General features: G+C 45.7%; 1 protein-coding gene and 1 non-coding gene across 3 annotated transcripts in view; both read left to right on the top strand.

Moving 5' to 3' along the window:
* HSPA4 (heat shock protein family A (Hsp70) member 4) overlaps positions 1-20536 on the top strand; it is a 97889-nt gene that overhangs the window by 31980 nt on the left and 45373 nt on the right. For both annotated transcript variants that reach the window (XM_056574931.1, XM_056574930.1), the window contains exon 2: positions 20126-20183. In XM_056574931.1, coding sequence (XP_056430906.1) covers positions 20126-20183 — 58 coding nt within the window. The remainder of the gene's footprint in view (positions 1-20125; positions 20184-20536) is intronic.
* On the top strand, positions 7400-7507 carry LOC130268130 (U6 spliceosomal RNA). Its single transcript, XR_008843493.1, has one exon. It is a non-coding gene; the product is annotated as a U6 spliceosomal RNA (small nuclear RNA).

The raw sequence follows: 20536 nt of genomic DNA, 5'->3' as shown, positions 1-20536 counted from the left end.
TATATACACTCACATCATACATACACCGCCCGCTGCCCCCCACATAATACATTACATACACACATCATACACACACCTGCCGCTGCCCACCCTACATCATACATACACTCACACCATACATATACAACCACCCTTCCTGTCGCCGCCACCTGCATTCTCGGCATCCTCACCTGAGCCGGTGTGAGGTGTTTTTTTTTGCGCCCCCGTAGATCCATGCGTCCGCTCCTCCCCCAGCTCTCCGAACATTTCCGAAGCTAGAGCTCGGGGAGGGCAGAGCAAGGGGAAGGAGAAAGTTCACGCCCCCTCCCTCACCTCCCTGAGCTTGGCTGGACGCAGATCTCTACGGCCACGCCCCCTCCCTGAGGACGTAAATCTCCACGGCAGGTCCCCTCCCTCATCTCCCCCAGCTGAGGACATAGAGCTCATTGGGAGCACTGCACTATGTGTAAAGGGGGACATACTGTACGGGCTAAATGTCCCCCTTTAGCCCATACAGTATGTCCCCCTTTACACATAGAGCTCAGTATGTCCCCCTTTAGCTTGTGCAGTCTTTAGCCCGTACAGTATGTCCTCCTTTGTCCCCCTTTAGCCTGTAGCCCGTGCAGTATGTCCCCCTTTGAGGGGACCTGCCATGGCGATCTATGTCCTCAGGGAGGGGGGCGTGCCGTAGAGATCTGCGTCCAGCCGAGCTCAGGGAGGGGAGATGAGGGAGTGGGCGTGAACCTTTTCTCTCCCCTTGCTCTGCCCTCCCCCAGTTCCAGCTTCGGAAATGTTCGGAGAGCTGGGGGAGGAGCGGACTCATGGATCTACGGGGGCGCAAAAAACCACCTCACACCGGCCATGTGTGGACATCAGAGCTGTAGTCACACCGGCCGGTGTAAGGTTGCATGGGTTTGAAAATCTCACCTCACACCGGACGTCCTCTTCCCCCCCCCCCCGCCCCGCTCTGTGTTTTCCCCGTGCAAACATGCAACCTCCCCGTGGTGGAATAGGTCCTGTGGAGACAGAGCAGGGGGAGGGGGGAGCTGTTTACCGAGCTGTGGACGTCCTTTCTCCCCCCCCCCCCCCCCCCCCCCCCCCCCCCTCCGCTGTGTCTTCTTGTGTAATGTGTAGCTGCGTCCTCCATCCTCCGGGAGGGGTAGGTAATTATGTAATGCAAACGTGCGACCTCTGGCTCTGCGATTAGCTGGGGGCCGCCGCCTACATACACCCTGAGCGCCGGTGTGAGGTGCAGACTTGCATCCGCTCCTGCGCCTCACACCGGCATTAAAGAAAAATAAGGGGGAAGTCATACTGTCCCTGCTTGCCCGATACAGTGCTAAATCAATGACAAATTCACCTGCCCGGCACCCAAAACTACTTGTCCCGGTCGTCGGGCGATAGGATTTCCACATCCCTGATAGAGCCAATCCTAGATCTAGTGATCATGTCCAGCCTGTAGAGAAGCTGTATACAAGTGGTACCTGTTTACATGAGGGCTTCTATGGGACCACACTTCCCCTACCTGTGGACTGATCACACTAGGGATTACACTTTGTTGGGAACAGTATAGATGTGGACAAAGAGAGTGACCTCATAACTTGGTAGTAGTGTTAGGGTATAGACCAGTGGTGTGGACTATAAATTCATTATGGGGGGCATTTACTAATCTTTTACTATGTAGTCTGGTTTTTACCCTGTTTTTTTCTACTTCATTTTTGACTATGTGCGACAAATTTACTAAATTGTTGCACGGCATTAATAAATTTGGCACACATAGGCAAAAGTGGGAAATTTACTTCATGTAGTAGAAAAAATAGTCTGTTCCTTTTTCCTGCTGTCTGAATAGGTTTGGCTGCTGGTTTCCTTCTGGATCTTTTGTTTTTGAGTTTTTTTTAGCTTTTTCACCACATCTAAATAATTCAATAACTACAGTGGTCCCTCAAGTTACAATATTAATTGGTTCCAGGAAAACCATTGTAAGTTGAAACCATTGTATGTTGAGACCATAACTCTATGGAAACAGGGTAATTGGTTCTAAAGGCACCAAAATGTCATCCAAAATAGGAAAAAGTGACAACGAAAAATAAGTAGATAACTGATATAGATAAAGCAAATCCTTACATATAAAAGTAAGAAAGATCTGCTGGGAGCTGTAACTCACTGTCTATGTCAGTGTTTCCCAAGCAGGGAGCCTCCAGCTGTTGCAAAACTATAACTCCCAGCATGCCTGGACAGCCAAAGGCTGTCCGGGCATGCTGGGAGTTGTAGTTTTGCAAAAAATGGGGCCACCCTGCTTGGCAAACACTGGTCTATGTAGAGGACAGGAGCTTCTTCAGGGGTCCTGTACAGTACAGGCAATGTCCCAAACAAGTAATGGAGTCGCCCTCACCTGATGTCCAAAAGAGCAGCTAACCCTGATACAGGTAAAGTGTACAGAACATGTAATACCAGACACCAGTCAGTGCATACACTTCAGTAATACAGGGGTTTTACCAGTGAATGCCCATTTTGATTGGTTGGTTCTTCCAGCCATTGACACGTTTTACAGATCTGGACTGTCTGTAGCATTGTATGTTGAGTCTGGTTTCAACTTACGATGGTCCAGAAAAGACCATTGTATGTTGAAACTATTGTATGTTGAGGCCATTGTAAGTTGAGGGATCACTGTAAATTGTAGTCATGGCTCAGAAGTGGTAAACGGCGTTTAGTGTGTGTGTGTGTGTGTGTGTGTGTGTGTGTTTATTACATTTTTTTAACACAGTTTTTTTCTCCCTAAATGTACTTACACTTTTTTTTTTTTTGGTTACTTCTTCTACAGATCTGTGTATCCTGTGGACTCCTTCGGATTCGGTGGACTACTTCGATGACCAGCGTTTTTCTTTGCTTGATGTTAATAAAATGGTTAACGAGGGCTTGTGGGGGAGTGTTTTTTGTAATAAATTTTTTTTAAAACCTGTTGTGTTTTATTTTTATTTTACTTTACTAGACAGGCTTAGTAGTGGAAGCTGTCTTATAGACTGAGTCCATTACTAAACCGGGCTTAGCGTTAGCCACAAAAACAGCTAGCGCTAACCCCCAATTATTACCCCGGTACCCAACACCACAGGGGTGCCGGGAAGAGCCGGTACCAACAGGCCCGGAGCGTCAAAAATGGCGCTCCTGGGCCTAGGCGGTAACAGGCTGGCGTTATTTAGGTTGGGGAGGGCCAGTAACAATGGTCCTCGCCCACCCTGGTAACGTCAGGCTCTTACTGTTTGGTTGGTATTTGGTTGAGAATAAAAATAGGGGGACCCTATGCTTTTTTTTAATATATTTAATTATTTATTTAAAAAAAAAAAAACGCATAGGGTCCCCCCTATTTTCATTCTCAGCCAAATACCAACCAAACAGTAACAGCCTGACGTTCCCAGGGTGGGCGAGGACCATTGTTACTGGCCCTCCCCAGCCTAAATAACGCCAGCCTGTTACCGCCTAGGCCCAGGAGCGCCATTTTTGACGCTCCAGGCCTGTTGGTACCGGCTCTTCCCGGCACCCCTGTGGCGTTGGGTACCGGGGTAATAATAGGGGGTTAGCGCTAGCTGTTTTTGTGGCTAGCGCTAAGCCCAGGTTAGTAATGGACTCTGTCTATAAGACAGCTTCCACTACTAAGCCTGTCTAGTAAAGTAAGAAAAAAACACAACAGGTTTTAAAAAATTTTTATTACAAAAAACACTCCCCCACAAGCCCTCGTTAACCATTTTATTAAAATCAAACAAAGAAAAACGCTGGTCATCGAAGTAGTCCACCGAATCCGAAGGAGTCCACAGGATAAACGGATCTGAAATGAGAAGAAAACAAAAAAAATGGGTTAGTACATTTATTATCACCTGCTCACACATCTCCCGCCCCGCACGACTACAACTGCCAGCATGCCCTTACAGTAAGGACATGCTGGGAGTTGTAGTTGTGTGGTGCAGGAGATGTGTGAGCAGGTGATAATAAATGTGACAAGCTTGTCCCCTGCCCCCAGCTGCAGGACTACAACTCCCAGCATGCCCTTACAGTAAGGTGGGGCGGAGGCCGGGCACAGTGTTTCCCAACCTGGGACTTGTAGTTTTGCAACATCTGGAGGCACCCTGGTTGGGAAACACTGTTTTAGGCCAGTGTTTCCCAACCAGGGTGCCTCCAGATGTTGCAAAACTACAAGTCCCAGCATGCCTGGACAGTCAAAGGCTGTCTAGGCATGCTGGGAGTTGTAGTTTTGCAACATCTGGAGGCAACCTGGCTGGGAAACACTGGAATAAAACAGTGTTTCCCAACCAAGGTGCCTCCAGATGTTGCAAAACTACAAGTCCCAGCATGCCTGGACAGTCAAAGGCTGTCTAGGCATGCTGGGAGTTGTAGTTTTGCAACATCTGGAGGCAACCTGGCTGGGAAACACTGGCCTAAAACAGTGTTTCCCAACCAGGGTGCCTCCAGATGTTGCAAAACTACAAGTCCCAGCATGCCTGGACAGTCAAAGGCTGTCTAGGCATGCTGGGAGTTGTAGTTTTGCAACATCTGGAGGCAACCTGGCTGGGAAACACTGGCCTAAAACAGTGTTTCCCAACCAGGGTGCCTCCAGATGTTGCAAAACTACAAGCCCCAGCATGCCTGGACAGTCAAAGGCTGTCCAGGCATGCTGGGAGTTGTAGTCTTGCAACAACTGGAGGCACCCTGGTTGGGAAGCCTGCGCAACTTACCGGCTTCCGTAGGATCCAGCGCTGCACGACACTGCCGCGCGACGATCTCCGACAGCGATCGTCGCTGGAGCCTCGGAAGGGTAAGTGAACCTCTTCGCCGGTCCCCTTCAGCTGTTTAGTTTTGCAACAGCTGGAGGACTACAGTTTACAGACCACAAACCAGGGGTCTGCAAACTGTGGCCCTCCAGCTGTTGCAAAACTACAACTCCCAGCATGCCTGGACAGCCAATGGCTGTCCAGGCATGCTGGGAGTTGTAGTCTTGCAACATCTGGAGGCACCCTGGTTGGGAAACACTGTTTTAGGCCAGTGTTTCCCAACAAGGGTGCCTCCAGCTGTTGCAAAACTACAACTCCCAGCATGCCCGGACAGCCAATAGCTGTCCAGGCATGCTGGGAGTTGTAGTCTTGCAACATCTGGAGGCACCCTGGTTGGGAAACACTGTTTTAGGCCAGTGTTTCCCAACAAGGGTGCCTCCAGCTGTTGCAAAACTACAACTCCCAGCATGCCCGGACAGCCAATGGCTGTCCAGGCATGCTGGGAGTTGTCTTGCAACATCTGGAGGCACCCTGGTTGGGAAACACTGTTTTAGGCCAGTGTTTCCCAACAAGGGTGCCTCCAGCTGTTGCAAAACTACAACTCCCAGCATGCCCGGACAGCCAATGGCTGTCCAGGCATGCTGGGAGTTGTAGTCTTGCAACATCTGGAGGCACCCTGGTTGGGAAACACTGTTTTAGGCCAGTGTTTCCCAGCAAGGGTGCCTCCAGCTGTTGCAAAACTACAACTCCCAGCATGCCCGGACAGCCAAAGGGTGTCCAGGCATGCTGGGAGTTGTAGTCTTGCAACATTTGGAGGCACCCTGGTTGGGAAGCTTGCGCAACTTACCGGCTTCCGTAGGATCCAGCGCTGCACGACACTGCCGCGCGACGATCTCCGTCAGCGATCGTCGCTGGAGCCTCGGAAGGGTAAGTGAACTTCTTCGCCGGTCCCCTTCAGCTGTTTAGTTTTGCAACAGCTGGAGGACTACAGTTTACAGACCACACACCAGTGGTCTGCAAACTGTGGCCCTCCAGCTGTTGCAAAACTACAACACCCAGCATGCCCTGACAGCCAAAGCCTATGGCTCTCAGGGCAGGAGCCCGGGCTGACATTACAGTGCAGCCGCCCGGGCTCCTCATACGGCCTCCCCGCTACCCCCCTTGTCTCCCGCCCGCGCCGCTCAGCTCCCGCTGCTCCAAGACTACAACTCCCAGCGTGTCCTCACTGTAAGGCCATGCTGGGACTTGTAGTCTTGCAACAGCAGACAGATGGGAGTTGTGTGGCGCTGGCAGGTGAGAGGGGTGGGATGTAAATCACTGTAGTGACTGTAGTGTCCTGGTAGCGCAGTGAGGGTAGCGGGGAGAAAGTATGTCGGAGCCCGGGCGGCAGCAGCTTTTCCTGCTCCATGTTGGAGCTGGAGTAAATTTAGTCAATTTTTACGGCCGTTGCGACAGTTTATTGCGCAACTGCGACTGTCTCAGTTAATAAATTCCTGACCACTGCAAGTCAAAACTGAAAACTTGCGTAAATTAAGCGGGAAAAAAAAATTTGACTTTCTAGCTCTTGCTAGGGAAAGTCGCACAATTTATAGGGTAGGCGCAATTGCGACAATTTTGCGCCAAAAATAGTCAGAAAAAAATGACTAAACCCCTTAGTAAATGCCCCCCTATGTACCTACTTTCACTATAGGCCCTTGATGGAGAAGGTGCTGAGTCTTGCACTCATTAGAGAAGTAGACACAGTAAGACTATGTTCACACAGCATGGTTTCACTGCAGAAAGATCGTCTGTTGTGTTTTTTATTTTTAGGAAGCAATTCAGTAGAGCTTATCTGTGGTATTCCACTGCGGTTTCCACAGCAATAATAAACATGCTTTGGGTTATGGAGTCTGTGTCGTCAGGTGGCTCTGAACTTTGTGAAGCCTTAGGCGAAAGTTGAACATGAGGCCCTCGCTGACACCCATAGTTAAGATATGCCCCCAGTAGTTTGATAGGGAATCCCTCCCCCATGAGGTAGAAGCCCGCAGTATGTAGGGAATCCTTCTCTTTGAGGTAGAAGCCCCCAGAAGATAGGCAAGTAGGAAATCCCCTGCAGTAGGTAGGTAAGGAACCCTACCCTTTTAGGTAGAAGCCCATAGAGGATAGGCAAGTAGAGAAGCCCCCAGTAGGTGGGTGGTCATGTATGTTAGGAATCCCCTATTATGTAGGCACTCCCATTAAGTAGTTTCTTCTACGAAGTCCCCTCCAAATGAAAATAATAAAAATCCCACTCTCCTTCTCTTTGCTCCTGCATTTTCCCACTCTGTTAGTGGTTCCAGTCCCTTTTGCTTATCTGGTTCCTGTGATGTGGTGTTCCTGAAGGAGCTGGTTACCCAGTGTCTGTCAGAGCAGGCAGTTCCTGTGTGAACAACAGGTCATAAGAACCAGAGATCAGACCGGTAGGCAGCCGATCGGCAGTTCCAGAGGGATCAGTGCAGATGAGTATGGTTTGTTTTTATTTTATTTAGTTTTTTAGTCATCCTAAATATCCTAATAAAATATGTTTTGGCCATTTCCTGAATGTAGTTTGTTTGTTCAGGTCCTAATAGAGCAGTAGACCACTCTTTTGGGTTCTGTACAAAATAAGTATGGGGGAGATTTATCAAAACCTGTGCAGAGGAGTGCTTGCTTCGGTAGCACATATACTATAATTAGAATGATACAGAGAAGATTCGCATGGCCCCTGTGCAAGGAAAAAAAAAACATGTGCAGAGGAGTAGTCCAGTTGCCCATAGCAACAAATCAGATTGCTTCTTAGAGGAGTACTCTGGAGCAGACTACTACTGCCCGGGCTGCAAAAAAATTAAAATCATCACTCACCTTCCTGGGTTCCAGCAGAGCGCCACTACAGCTGATTGGTCCTCCGGTCCATCTTCTTCATACTTGCGTGTGAACGAAGCGCCATATGACTCTTTGTTCACACGGAAGTATGAAGAAGATGGACCGGAGGACCGATAAGCTGTAGTGGCGCTCTGCGGGAACCCAGGAAGGTGAGTGATGGTTTATTTTCATTTTTTTTGCAGGACGGAGCAGGAGTAGTCTGCTCCAGAGTACTCCTTTAAATTTGTCATAAATGCATCAGAAAAAATATGAGCAATCTGATTGGTTTCTATGGGCAGCTGGTCAACTTTCCTGTGCAGAGGTTTTGATAAATCTCTCTATCTTTGGGAAAAGGACCAAACATAGTTAGTCACTAATAGATTATGTTCAGTACACTAAACTTAATGGTGTAGTAGCTGGTGCTCCATGGTAGGGCTGCATGATATGGGAAAAATGTGCGATTATGGAGGTAAATATTGCAATGTCGATATGAGATTGCGATATAATAAACAAATGGTTAAATCCCCCCTATTTACTGTCCAATCCCTCTATTTCATAAAGCCAACTCACCCAATTTCATGTACATTGACTGAACATAAAATGGATCGGTTGGGTATGAAATGGGAGAAATTAGCCTAATTCCTCCTCCGCATTTCATGTGCCTGGCCTGGAAGTCCGCGTACTCTGCTGGCCGAGAGTGAAGTCTTCACCCTCTCTGGCATTGTTGCGTTGCTCTATTGTGCAGCGCAGCCACAGGGGGTTTGTCAGGAGGTTTTTTTTTTTTTTTCTTCCTATGATGAAAATTGTCATCTTCTGACCCCTATATCTTATCTTTCCATATACAGGGATGTATGAGGCTCCTTTTTTATTTTATTTTTATTTTTTTGCAGTTTCTGTAGTTTTATCAGTACCATTTTTGTTTTTGATGGGACTTTTGGGTGAATTTTTTTTTTTTAAAGGAAAACTGTCACATGTTTGCTCCCGCACTATCCAAAGATACGGATGGATAGTGATTCCTATCATTCCTACCTTGGGCGGATCCGCTCAGCCGTTCGCCCGTAATATTAGTTTTATTATACCTGGAAATCTGTCTGTAACTGGCACGGGCGGGGTTTCTGTAGCTTAACTGGCACTGATGTCAGCGCCGCCTGCTATCCTAAAGGATAGGAGCGAGGTGGCAGGGGTGCCACCTCCTCCAATCCCCTGCAATTGGCTGATCAGCGGCAAATCGCAGGGGGGGGTCAAAGTTGAGATCCCCGGTCTACCCGCTCTGGAAGCCCGGGCAGAGCGGGGCAAAGATGGCGGCGGTTACCGGCGAGACAGCGGGGGACCGGCGGCAGCAGACTGCAGCAGTGAAAATCTAGTCTCTGTATGCCTGTTCAGGCATTCTGGGAGTTTTGCAACAGCTGGAGGCACCCTGTTTGGGGAACACTGCTGTGTCCGTCCCTATGCAAATCCCTAATTTAGGCCTCAAATGCGCATGGCGCTCTCACTTTGGAGCCCTGTCGTGTTTCAAGGCAACAGTTTAGGGCCACATATGGGGTATTTCTGTACTCAGGAGAAATTGCCTAACAAATATTTTTTTTTGGGGGGGGGGGGCTTTTTCTCCTATTACCCCATATGAAAAGGTAAAGTTGGGGGTCTACACCAGCATGTTAGTGTAAAAAAATAAATAAAAAAATTTACACTAATATGCTGGTGTTGCCCCATATTTTTCATTTTTACAAGAGGTAAGAGGAAAAAAAGACCCCCAAAATTGTAGAGTAATTTCTCCTGAGTACAAAAATACCTCATATGTGGGTGTAGAATGCTCTGCGGGCGCACAACAATGTTGAGGAGTGAGAGCGCACTATGTACATCTGAGGTCTAAATAGGTGATTTGCACAAGGGAGGCTGATTTTACAGCGGTTCTGACATAAATGCAAAAAAAAAATCACCCACATGTGACCCCATTTTGGAAACTTCTCCCCTCACTGAACGTAACAAGGGGTATAGTGAGCCTTAACACCCCACAGGTGTTAGACAATTTTTAGTTAAATTGGGAAGTGAAAATTAAAAATCAGATGCTGGTGATACCCCAAAGTTTTTATTTTCACAAGGGGTAATAGGACAAAAAGCCCCTCAAAATTTGTAACCCCATTTCTTCTGAGTATATAAATACCCCATATGTGGATGTAGTGCTCTGCTGGCGAACTACAATGCTCAGAAGAGAAGGAGCGCCATTGGGCTTTGTGAGAGAGAACTAGGCTGGAATTGAAGGCCATGTGTGTTAACAAAGCCCCCATGGTGCCAGAACAGTGGAACCCCCCCCCCCCCCCACCCACATGCGACCCCATATTGGAAACTACACCCTCACGGGATGTAATAAGGGGTACAGTGAGCATTTACACCCCACAGGTGTCTGACAGATTTTTGGAACAGTGGTCCGTAAAAATGAAAAAGTAAATGCTAACTGCACCCCTTATTAAATTCTGTGAGGGGTGTAGTTTCCAAAATGGGGTCACATGTGGGGGTTTCCGCTGTTCTGGTAGCATGGGGGCTTTGTAAACGCACAAGGTCCCCGGCTTCTATTCCAACCAAATTCTCTTTCCAAAAACCCAATGGTGCTCCTTCTCTTCTGAGCATTGTAGTTTGCCCACAGAGCATTTAACATCCACATATGGGGTATTTCCATACTCAGAAGAAATTGTGTTACAAATTTTGGGGGGCTTTTTCTCCTATTACCCCTTGTAAAAATGAAAAATTTGGGATAACACCAGCATTTTAATGAAAAAAAGAGAATTTTTCATTCTCACATCCAACTTTAGTGAAAATTCGTCAATCACCTGTGGGTTGTTAAGGCTCACTATTCCCCTTGTTACGTTCCTTGAGGGGTGTAGTTTCCAAAATAGTGTGCCATGTGTGTGTGTTTTTTTTTTTTTGCTGTTCTGGCACCATGGGAGCTTCCTAAATGTGACATGCCCCCCAAAAACCATTTCAGCAAAATTCACTCTCCAAAATCCCATTGTCGCTCCTTCCCTTCTGAGTCCTCTACTGCGCCCGCAGAACACTTTACATCCACATATGGGGTATTTTCTTACTCGAGAGAAATAGGGTTACACATTTTGGGGGAAAATTTTACCCATTACCCCTCGTAAAATGGAGACAATGGGTTTACAAGAACATGTTGGTGTAAAAAAAAGAATTTTCTCCTCCACTTTGTTGCTATTCCTGTGAAACACCTAAAGGGTTAGCAAACTTTCTGAATGTAATTTTGAATACTTTAAGGGGTGCAGTTTTCATAATGGGGTCCATTATAGGGTATTTCTAACATAAAGACCCTCAAATTCACTTTGAAACTGAACTGGTCCCTGAAAAATTCCAATTTAGAAATTTTCATGAAAAATTTGAAAATTGCTGCTAAACTAAAAAGTCTTATAATGTCTTCAAAAGGTGAAAACACGTCAACTTTATGATGCAAACACAAACTAGACATTGTATATGTGAATCAACATATCATTTATTTGGAATGTCCACTTTCCTTACAAGCAAAGAGCTTGTTCAGGAAAAAATCCTAAATTTTCTAATTTTTCATGAGACTTGGGATTTTTTCACCAAGAAATGATGCAAGTATCGACAAATTTTCCACTAACATAAAGTAGAATATGTCACGAAAAAACTGTCTCAGAAACAAATTCATAAGTAAAAGCATCCCAGAGTTATAAATGCTTAAAGTGACAGTGGTCAGATTTGCAAAAAAAAACGGCTGTGCCTTAAGGGGTTAAATGGGTACTTCGGCCCTAAGACATCTTATCCCCTATCCAAAGGATAGAGGATAAGATGCCCGATCACGGGGAGTCCTGCCGCTGGGAACCTCCGCAGTCTTTCATGCAGCACCCCCTATCATCAGCCTCACAGAGCGAAGATCACTCCGGGTTTGATGACTCACGATCACGGGGCCGGAGTATCGTGACATCACGGCCGCCGAGCCCCCTCCAATATACTTGAGGGGAAGGGGCGTGATGTCACAAGGTTATCGTAAGTCATCAGACAGAGTGATCTTCGCTCCGTGAGGCTGATGATAGGGGGTGCTGCATGAGTGATTGCGAGGGTCCCCAGCGGCAGGCCCCCCACTATCAGACATCTTATGCCCTATCCTTTCGATAGGGCATATGATGTCTTGGGGCCGGGGTACCCCTTTAAGACAAGTCAAAAGTGTATTTAAATGCTGGAAACTCCTTAAAGGATTCATACAACTGTCATAAATGCATAAAGGGTGGGGAAACTTTCCATTCCAGGCCTTAAAATCAGATATAGGATTTTTTTTTTGTCTTGCTAACATACCTGACCTAGAAATTTCCTTAGCTTGGGTACTGCCCAGCTGAAAGATCTGACTGACTATCTCATGAGAATATTGCTGTCACAGATAGGGCCACAGGAAGCGGATGCGGACTAACAGTTTCAACATTTTGTTATGAACAATGAATTTCTTTATTGAGAGAACAAAATTAAACAAATTAGTGAAATTCTAGAACATAAGCCATAGAGATGTGTGGTTCAGACTAGGCCGATAATCACGATTTTGGGCATTATCGGTATTGGCAATTACCTTGCCGATAATGCCCCGCACCGCCCGCGCCGCAGCCCCCACCGTGATGCTGGGCGGTATACCGGTATGGATTTTTGCCCATACCGCTATACCGGTCGGGCCCCTCCCCCACCCTCCAAGTCAATAAAAAAAAAAAAAATTAAACTTACCCGTAATGGGGGTGGTCCGGGCCATCCATCATTCCTGTAGTGTCCGGGGGCATTCCGGGTGAAGGGTGAACCGGTCTGGGCTGTCCTTCTCCGGCGGTCATCTTCTCCACTCCGGGCAGGCTCCGGCCTAGTACGCTGCATAGATGCCGCTATGCCGTGACGTCAAGTGCGTCGCTGCGCACGGTCGTCACTGCGCAGCGGCGTCTATGCAGCGTACTAGGCTGGAGCCTGCCCGGAGTGGAGAAGATGACTGCTGGAGAAGGACAGCCCGGACCCGTTCAACCGGAATGCCCCCGGACACTACAGGAACGATGGATGGCCCGGACCACCCTGACAGGTAGGGGGAGAGAAGGGGGTGGTGGCGGCGGCAGTCTATGGCACCGCAAAAGCCACTGCAGTGCATTGATTTAAGCGCCCGGCTATCGGCCCTAACCTCCACCGATTATTGGTATCGGCCCTAAAAAACGATATCGGTCGATCCCTAGTTCAGACTATGGCTTATGATTGTCCATAAGAAAACATTCTTTACGGTCTATTCACACATTCAGGATCCTGCGCAGATTTGATGCGCAAGTTTTGTAACTGCAGATTAGAAGCTGTGCTCAGTCATTTAGTTTACACTGAAATCTGCAGCAGAAAATCCTGTGCATCAAATCCTGCGCATCAAATATGCGCAGGATCCTGTACGTGTGAATAGACCATTCAAGAGTTTTTGCTGGCTGGTTTGACATCAGCGTTTAAGTGGATTCCAAATCTTTAAACTGCATTAGGTTTTGGTCCTGCGATTGATAGTTATGTATCCAGTGAAGTGTGTGGCACTGAGCGCTTCACTGCATTAGTCTATTAAATTAAATGTGAGATATATATTAGAGGGTTAATACTTTAATTCTTTTTTCCAATTTTTTAAATATTTTTGAAAATATAAAAAAAAAGTACTTCTCACAAAATATGAAAAATTAAATAACTTGTCACATCTCCCACTGTTGACCAGCAGAGGGAGCTAACATGAGGAATCTGGTGAAAACAAGCAACTTGTCTGACTGCTGCAAATTAGACTTTGCCCGTCTACCTTCCTCCCTTGAGGTTTTGTAGTTTTTTTTCCACTGTCACCATTTTGTTGGTGTCTGAAGTGGTAAAGAACAGACTAGATGTCTCTTGATAGGTCAACCGCTCCTCAGGGACTTCAAGAAAATGGTGCTGGCTCCCCTTTCATTTCACCTAGCCTGTGCTGTGCACATGTACAGTAAGCAGCCCATGTTTTTCTACGAGACACTCTGTCTTAACTTTCTTATGCCTGGTGCCTGCCATAAAGCACCTGTTTAGGTGTTGTGAAGTGACACACCACAAACAATAATGGCAGCCTTCAGGACACACTTTATTAATAAATAACATTAAAACTACATTGTCCTAAAACGAAATACATAAATGAAATGCTTTATCTGGATAGAATAATTATTAAGAAAATGGTGACACATTCCCTTTTATGAAGTCGGTTCGGACCGCCTTGTTATTACTGCGCCTGATCTCTAGTGAACTTTTGGTGCTGCAGACGGAAGTTACATTACTGATCCATTAATCCGAGCATATCTGAGCAAAGGGAACGGAGGCAGGGTACCTCAGAACACCGGCTGCTGTCTCCATTGCTAAAAGCAACCTGAGGTAATATAGTGTGTATGTCCGGAACTGGACCACTGATCCCGGTGTGTAATACATCATTTTAATCCAGTTTACCCGAACTATAACTCTGTGACTGGGTTTATTGCGGGTGAACCAGCTGTTAGGTTTTCCTTCAAGACCTACTACAAATCTTATGCTATCTGTTTTCTTTAAGCTGTACATTTAAAAGGGTACTCCGGTGGAAAACTTTTTTATTTTTATTTTTTTAGATGAACTGGTGCCAGAAAGTTAGACAGATTTGTAAATAACTTCTACAAAAACATCTTAATCCTTTCAGTACTTTTTAGCAGCTGTATTCTTTTTTGTGTTGTCCACAGTGCTCACTACTTACACCTGATGCGCGTATCAGGAACTGTCCAGAGCAGGAGAAAATCCCCATAGCAAACCTATGCTTCTCTGGACAGTACGTGACACGGACGGAGCACTGTGCACAACACAAAAAAGAAATTCAAAAAGTAAAGAATTTCCTCTGTAGCATACAGCTGCTAAAAAGTACTAAAAGGATTAAGATTTTTTAATAGAAGTTAATCTGTTTAACTTTCTGGCACCAGTTTTCCACCGGAGTACCCCTTTAATCCCCTGTCACATTTGTCGTCCATCCAGCAACATTGCTTTTTCTACAGCGCTGGAGGGAAATGCCACCACATGATGGACATCCTGATTGTAGTACTGATCCCACTCATTTTTAATGGGACAGTTCACCTTTATCCAGCATCTCGAATTGGACTGTGGAACACTCAGCATGGGCTCCGGACAGGGGAACACCGCAAGATGAAAGTCTGGCTTCTACATAATGAACGCCGGATCCTAAACAACTGATGCATTGTCATCAGTCATGGCATCAGTTGCAGGAAGTTTAGACTTAGCCATACAAATGTGAATCTAAGGAGCACTGCCTCTTGAAGCATTGCATGAGTCCTTTTTATGTTGCCTAGAATGGGGATTCCTAAAGAAATCTTTGCTATCCTAAGGCATGGCGTTTGACTGAGGTAAAGGAGCTATACAAGAGTTGACAAAACCCTTAATGCATGTTTATAGAAAAGTTTATGGGACTTCCGGTTCCTGCCACAACAGCTGTGCCGCAGCTACCCCGTTATTGCACCCTGCTATCCGCACTTGCCCGGAGTGTGAGGGATATCTCAAATGAGATTTGCTTAGAACAGGCCACCGTAAACACTCTCTCCGGGCTCTGGACAGACCCCCAAGTGAAATGCCTGCTCCGACCGCATGGCAGACTCCCGGGCCTCAAGCTGCGCTCCCTCCCCTACTTTTTTTGACTGTGAGTGTTCAGACAGAGGCGATGATCGGGACTTATTCTCCCTGGACTATGATAGACTGGCAGCGGCTGTGGCAAGCAGGATCGCCCCGAGTGTTCAGGCTGCTCTCATCACCAACTTGTTTTGACGTTAAGCGGGTATTCATACAGTAACCTTTTTTGCCATACTTAGATATCCATATCGGATAGTTGAGCAATAGCCAGGGACACCTGAAAATAGGGGAAAAGCTGTGTGGCTCTAGTGTCATATACATTTGTCTTTCCTTCTATTGAGCTGGCATCTCACCCCACCTTCTGCACCGATTTGTGGATCTTTATGGTAGACCTTGTATTTTCACATTGGGGTAATAGAAACCTTTTCAGTTGTGTTATAATGTTGCAAATAGCAAGTCTTTGTTATAATATTTTTATACAGACAGACAAATTTGTAGATACCTTTTTCTGTAAAGACGGAAAAACCCACAATGGTCCCTGAAATAACTTGACACTGGCAAAAGTAATAATGAATTACAATTTGCTGAACATTAATGAAAATCAGACATTGCTATTGAATTGTAGTTAAACCAAATTATGTAAAAAATAAAAATATATAAATAAAAAAAACTGTGCTGGACAAGAATGATGGTCCCTGAACTTTAATATTCTGTTGCACAACCTTTTTGAGACAGTCACTGCGATCCAGTGATCTCCGTAAGGGTGGGTTCACACTACGTATTGACGATACGGTCAGTGGATCTGGTTTGGGGGGGGGGGGTTGGGTGAAAACGGTGCACTCCTGTATCTCCTGTAGATTTATTAAAACCTGTGTAGAAGAAGAATTGTACAGTTGCCCCTAGCAACCAATAATATTGCTTCTTTCATTTTTTTAAATGTGTCTAATGAAAGAAAAGATCTGATAAGTTGCTATGAGCAACTGCACCAATCTTCCTTTACATAGGTTTTGATAAATCTCCCCATAGAGCAGTGACTTATCAAACTGTGAGAGAGAAAAATAGTGATTTTCCCACAGCAACCAATCACAGCTCAGCTTTCACTTTACCAGAGCTCGTTAGCTGAGCTGTGATTGGCTGCTGTAGAAAAATCCCTCCATTTTTTTTTTTGCTCACACAGTTTGATAAATATGGGCCAGTGTGTTCTTGTATAATTATTTTTAAATACTATGATGTAAGAACACTTGGAGAAACTGACCTGTGGTGTCCAGGGCGTGAGCAATGGATATGAGCTGAAACTGCTGCTCTTCATATTGTGCTCGTGTATATATATATGCCTAAAAGATGTAAACTTATTTGAGAAGAAAACGCAATAAAAAGAAAATATAAGGAAGCGAGATGACTGTAGGATCCTGAGTTATTTCTCATGTTATGTCTGCACTAGCCGGCAGAATACAGTTTTTTCCATATTTATGTCTGGATTGAGGTTCTGTGGCCAAGTGATTCATGCTACCTGCCTGTCACAACAAAGTCCTGTGCATCACAAGTACTGCTGACTAACTGGGCTCAAATGGTCTGCAGGTTTCAATGTAAACTGACTGAATGCAGCTTTAAATCCTGCACATCAAATATGCGTTACATGTAAGGCTGCTTCCACACTATGAGCATTCATCTGTTATTAAACGTCCGTTTTCTGTGTAAAAAAAGGATGTTTAATAACGGATGAAATAACGGGTGCTAACGGCTGAATAAATATTCATCCGTTAAGACCAGTTACCCCTCATGTATGGCCGAACACCTCTGCCTACAGACTCCCACAGCCGGGACTACTACTACTCCCATCATGGACCAGACTTGTTTCCATGATGGGAGGAGTAATTCCCTGGCTGTGGGAGTCTGCAGACAGCTGGGGAGGCTACATTAGTGTTTGTACTACTACCCCCATCATGGAACAGAGTCTGTTCTATGATGGGGTTTATAGTACAGGGGCTGAGGGATTGATCGCACTGGGTTTCACTTCTGAGACCCGATGCGATCTGAAGTTATTATGCAGGGGAGCGGGCGGCATGGTCCGCAACCCTGCGATGTATCAGTGTGTTTTAACTTTAATTTTTAAATCCCCCGCGAGGAGCCCTGAATGGCTGATACTGAGGAGCCAATCAGGGCTCTCAGAGGGAGATTTAAAAATGAACATTGTGAGTAGCAGGGGCCATATCTATATTAAAAGTGCTGTGGGGGCAAGATATATAGCGTTGCAGGGGGGGGGGGGGGGTGGCGGCAGACATATAGCCTTTATGTCTAGCCCCCCAGCAGCGCATTAGTTATGAACCCCGCCAGCGCATTAAATATATATACCCCCCCCCGCAGCGCATGTATAATGTAGCCTCGCAGCGCTTCTATATACATATGCCACTGCAGCGCTACATGTGAAAAGCATTCTAGCTGCGGCATCGGGCACCCGATGCTGCTGATAGAAATACTTTTCATACATAGCGCAGCGCCGGCATATGTATATAGCTGTGGGGAGGGGGTTTGGGGGGGCAGATAACGCTTTGTCTGCACCCCCCTGCGCTTCTATATACATATACCCCTGCAGCGCTATTAATGAAAAGTATTTCTATAAGGAGCTCATAGTGCCAGGAGACGGCTGCCGTCACTATGCGCTGCTAATAGAAATACTTTTCATTAATAGCGCTGCAGGGGTATATGTATATAGAAGCGCTGGGGGGGGCAGACATATAGTGTTATCTGCCCCCCCACAGCTATATACGTATGCCGGCACTGCGCTATGTATGAAAAGTATTTCTATCAGCAGCATCGGGCGGCCGATGCTGCTGCTACTAGAATGCTCTTAACATATAGCGCAGCAATGGCATAGTCAGCAGTGACGTATTTCTGCATAAAGCAGCAGTGGCATAGTTATGTATATAGAAACACTGCGAGGCTACATTATACATGTGCTGCAGGGGTATATATTAGGGATCGACCGATTATCGGTATGGACGATATTATCGGCCGATAATCACGATTTTGGGCATTATCGGTTTCGGCAATTACCTTGACGATAATGCCCCACCGCGACCGCCCCACCGCACCGCGGATCTGTTACATGTGACCCTATTCCAGGCACAGACATTTGGTACCTAAATAAAGGAACATTAAAGTGGTAACTGTCGCTTTATCAAACTACTTCTCAATGGGGGTGAGGATGCTGCATATCCAGCTCGCTGCCACTATAATGCATTTACATACTGTTTAGTTTTCAGAAGGATCCCAGCGATCCCTTTGTAACTTTGACTGTAGTCTGACATTGAGACACCATTTGTTTTACTAAGGCTGGGTCCACACTACGTTTTGTCCCATACGGGAGCGCATACGGCAGGGGGGAGCTAAAACCTCGCGCTCCCGTATGTCACCGTATGCGCTCCCGTATGTCATTCATTTCAATGAGCCGGCCGAAGTGAAACGTTCGGTCCGGTCGGCTCATTTTTGCGCCGTATGCGCTTTTACAACCGGACCTAAAACCGTGGTTGACCACAGTTTTAGGTCCGGTTGTAAAAGCGCATACGGCGCAAAAATGAGCCAACCGGACCGAACGTTTCACTCCGGTCGGCTCATTGAAATGAATGACATACGGGAGCGCATACGGTAACATACGGGAGCGCGAGGTTTTAGCTCCCCCCTGCCGTATGCGCTCCCGTATGGGACAAAACGTAGTGTGGACCCAGCCTTATACGGATATAAATTTGTGACATGACAGGTTTGAGTTAAGATGGCGGCATTGATCATCACTTGCCACTGCTTGTTATAGGCAACTTATTCGATAAGTCAGTATGGGGCTACAGAGATCTCAGCGTGTACATTGCTGTACTCTGATATAAATTGTACATGGCGACTCCAGCGCTTTTGCCTACATGAATGTTTGTTCTGGATCTAAAGTGGATATATTACGAAATGACACACTCGGTAGTGGATATTGTAATTGTATAACTTGGGTGGAGTTACTGATTATAGATTTCACATATCATTGTGCCATATAAAGCTGAGTCACAATACTCCCAATGTTTTATCTGTGACGTTCCTCAGATGTTGTATGTCAGTCTGTTCATATACTTGTTATCTTTGGCCAAGGAAAGGTCTGGTCTATAAATACCCTTAGATACACTCATTATTTTGGTACTGTACCATTTTTCCAATACATTTGTGGAATAACTACTTGTGACCTATGAGAATCTAGTCTTACCTATAGAATATTTTCCCAAAAATGCCTTATCAAAAATTGTTACAGATAAACTTATCTTTGCATCTACTGGCTACTAACAGTATTGCGTTGTGTTTAAAAATGGAAATTATTATTATTTTTTATTCAAATATACCCAGTGGCATCGCTGAATCGCAACGTTCTGTATCACAAGCTTAGATCCTGTTTGAACAGCAGCTGTTTTAAACAATCCCTGTGGACCGCCCTCATAACACCCCTCCCCTACCCCCAGCAACCGGTCAATAATAATATTATCGAGAAAAATGTAGTCTTGCAGGGCAACCATTCAGATAACTGGAGAACTATATAATACATAAAAGTACGAAGTCCGTCATTATGAGATCTGATTGTATTGTGGTTCTCCACTACAGCTAAAGTGGAGTGTCCTGAATGGGGTTCCATACAATTGTTTGTTTTTGTTACACACCCCTTTAACTTCCCAAATTCAAGGAAGAGTGCAGATAGATAGAAAACAATGCAGCTTTCTGGTTTATCCAATTTATACAGAACTGTGTGGACAAGTGTTCAAGTCAAGGAGCTGAAAAAAAATGAAATGCATGGTACATTGCAGTTAGCAGCTGGATAACTTGGTTGTCTCTTGCAGTGATGAAAATCTTCAAATTTTTCTATTTTATTTTTTTTGCAGGTCCTGTATTTCATTTGGTCCTAAAAACAGATCTGTTGGAGCAGCTGCAAAAAGCCAGGTAAGTGATCTTGTTTTGACTATAATTTATGAACAGAAGCTAAGCCCGGGTGCTCCTCAGAAAGGAGGGCTGGATGCAACAAGTAGAAAGCATTGCAGCCAATGTCCACTCTGGCCCTCCATATGCTAAAATTAAAGGGGTATTCCAGGAAAAACCTTTTTATATATATATCAACTGGCTCCAGAAAGTTAAACAGATTTGTAAATTAATTCTAATAAAAAATCTTAATCCTTTCAGTACTTATGACCTTCTGAAGTTAAGGTTGTTCTTTTCTGTCTAAGTCCTCTCTGATGACACCTGGCTCAGGAACCGCCCAGTTTAGAAGCCAATCCCCATAGCAAACCTCTTCTAAA

Source organism: Hyla sarda, chromosome 4 (genome assembly GCF_029499605.1).
Source record: "Hyla sarda isolate aHylSar1 chromosome 4, aHylSar1.hap1, whole genome shotgun sequence".
NCBI classification, from domain to species: domain Eukaryota; kingdom Metazoa; phylum Chordata; class Amphibia; order Anura; family Hylidae; genus Hyla; species Hyla sarda.
Note: the sequence above shows the minus strand (reverse complement) of the source record. Positions and strands in the feature narration are given on the sequence as shown.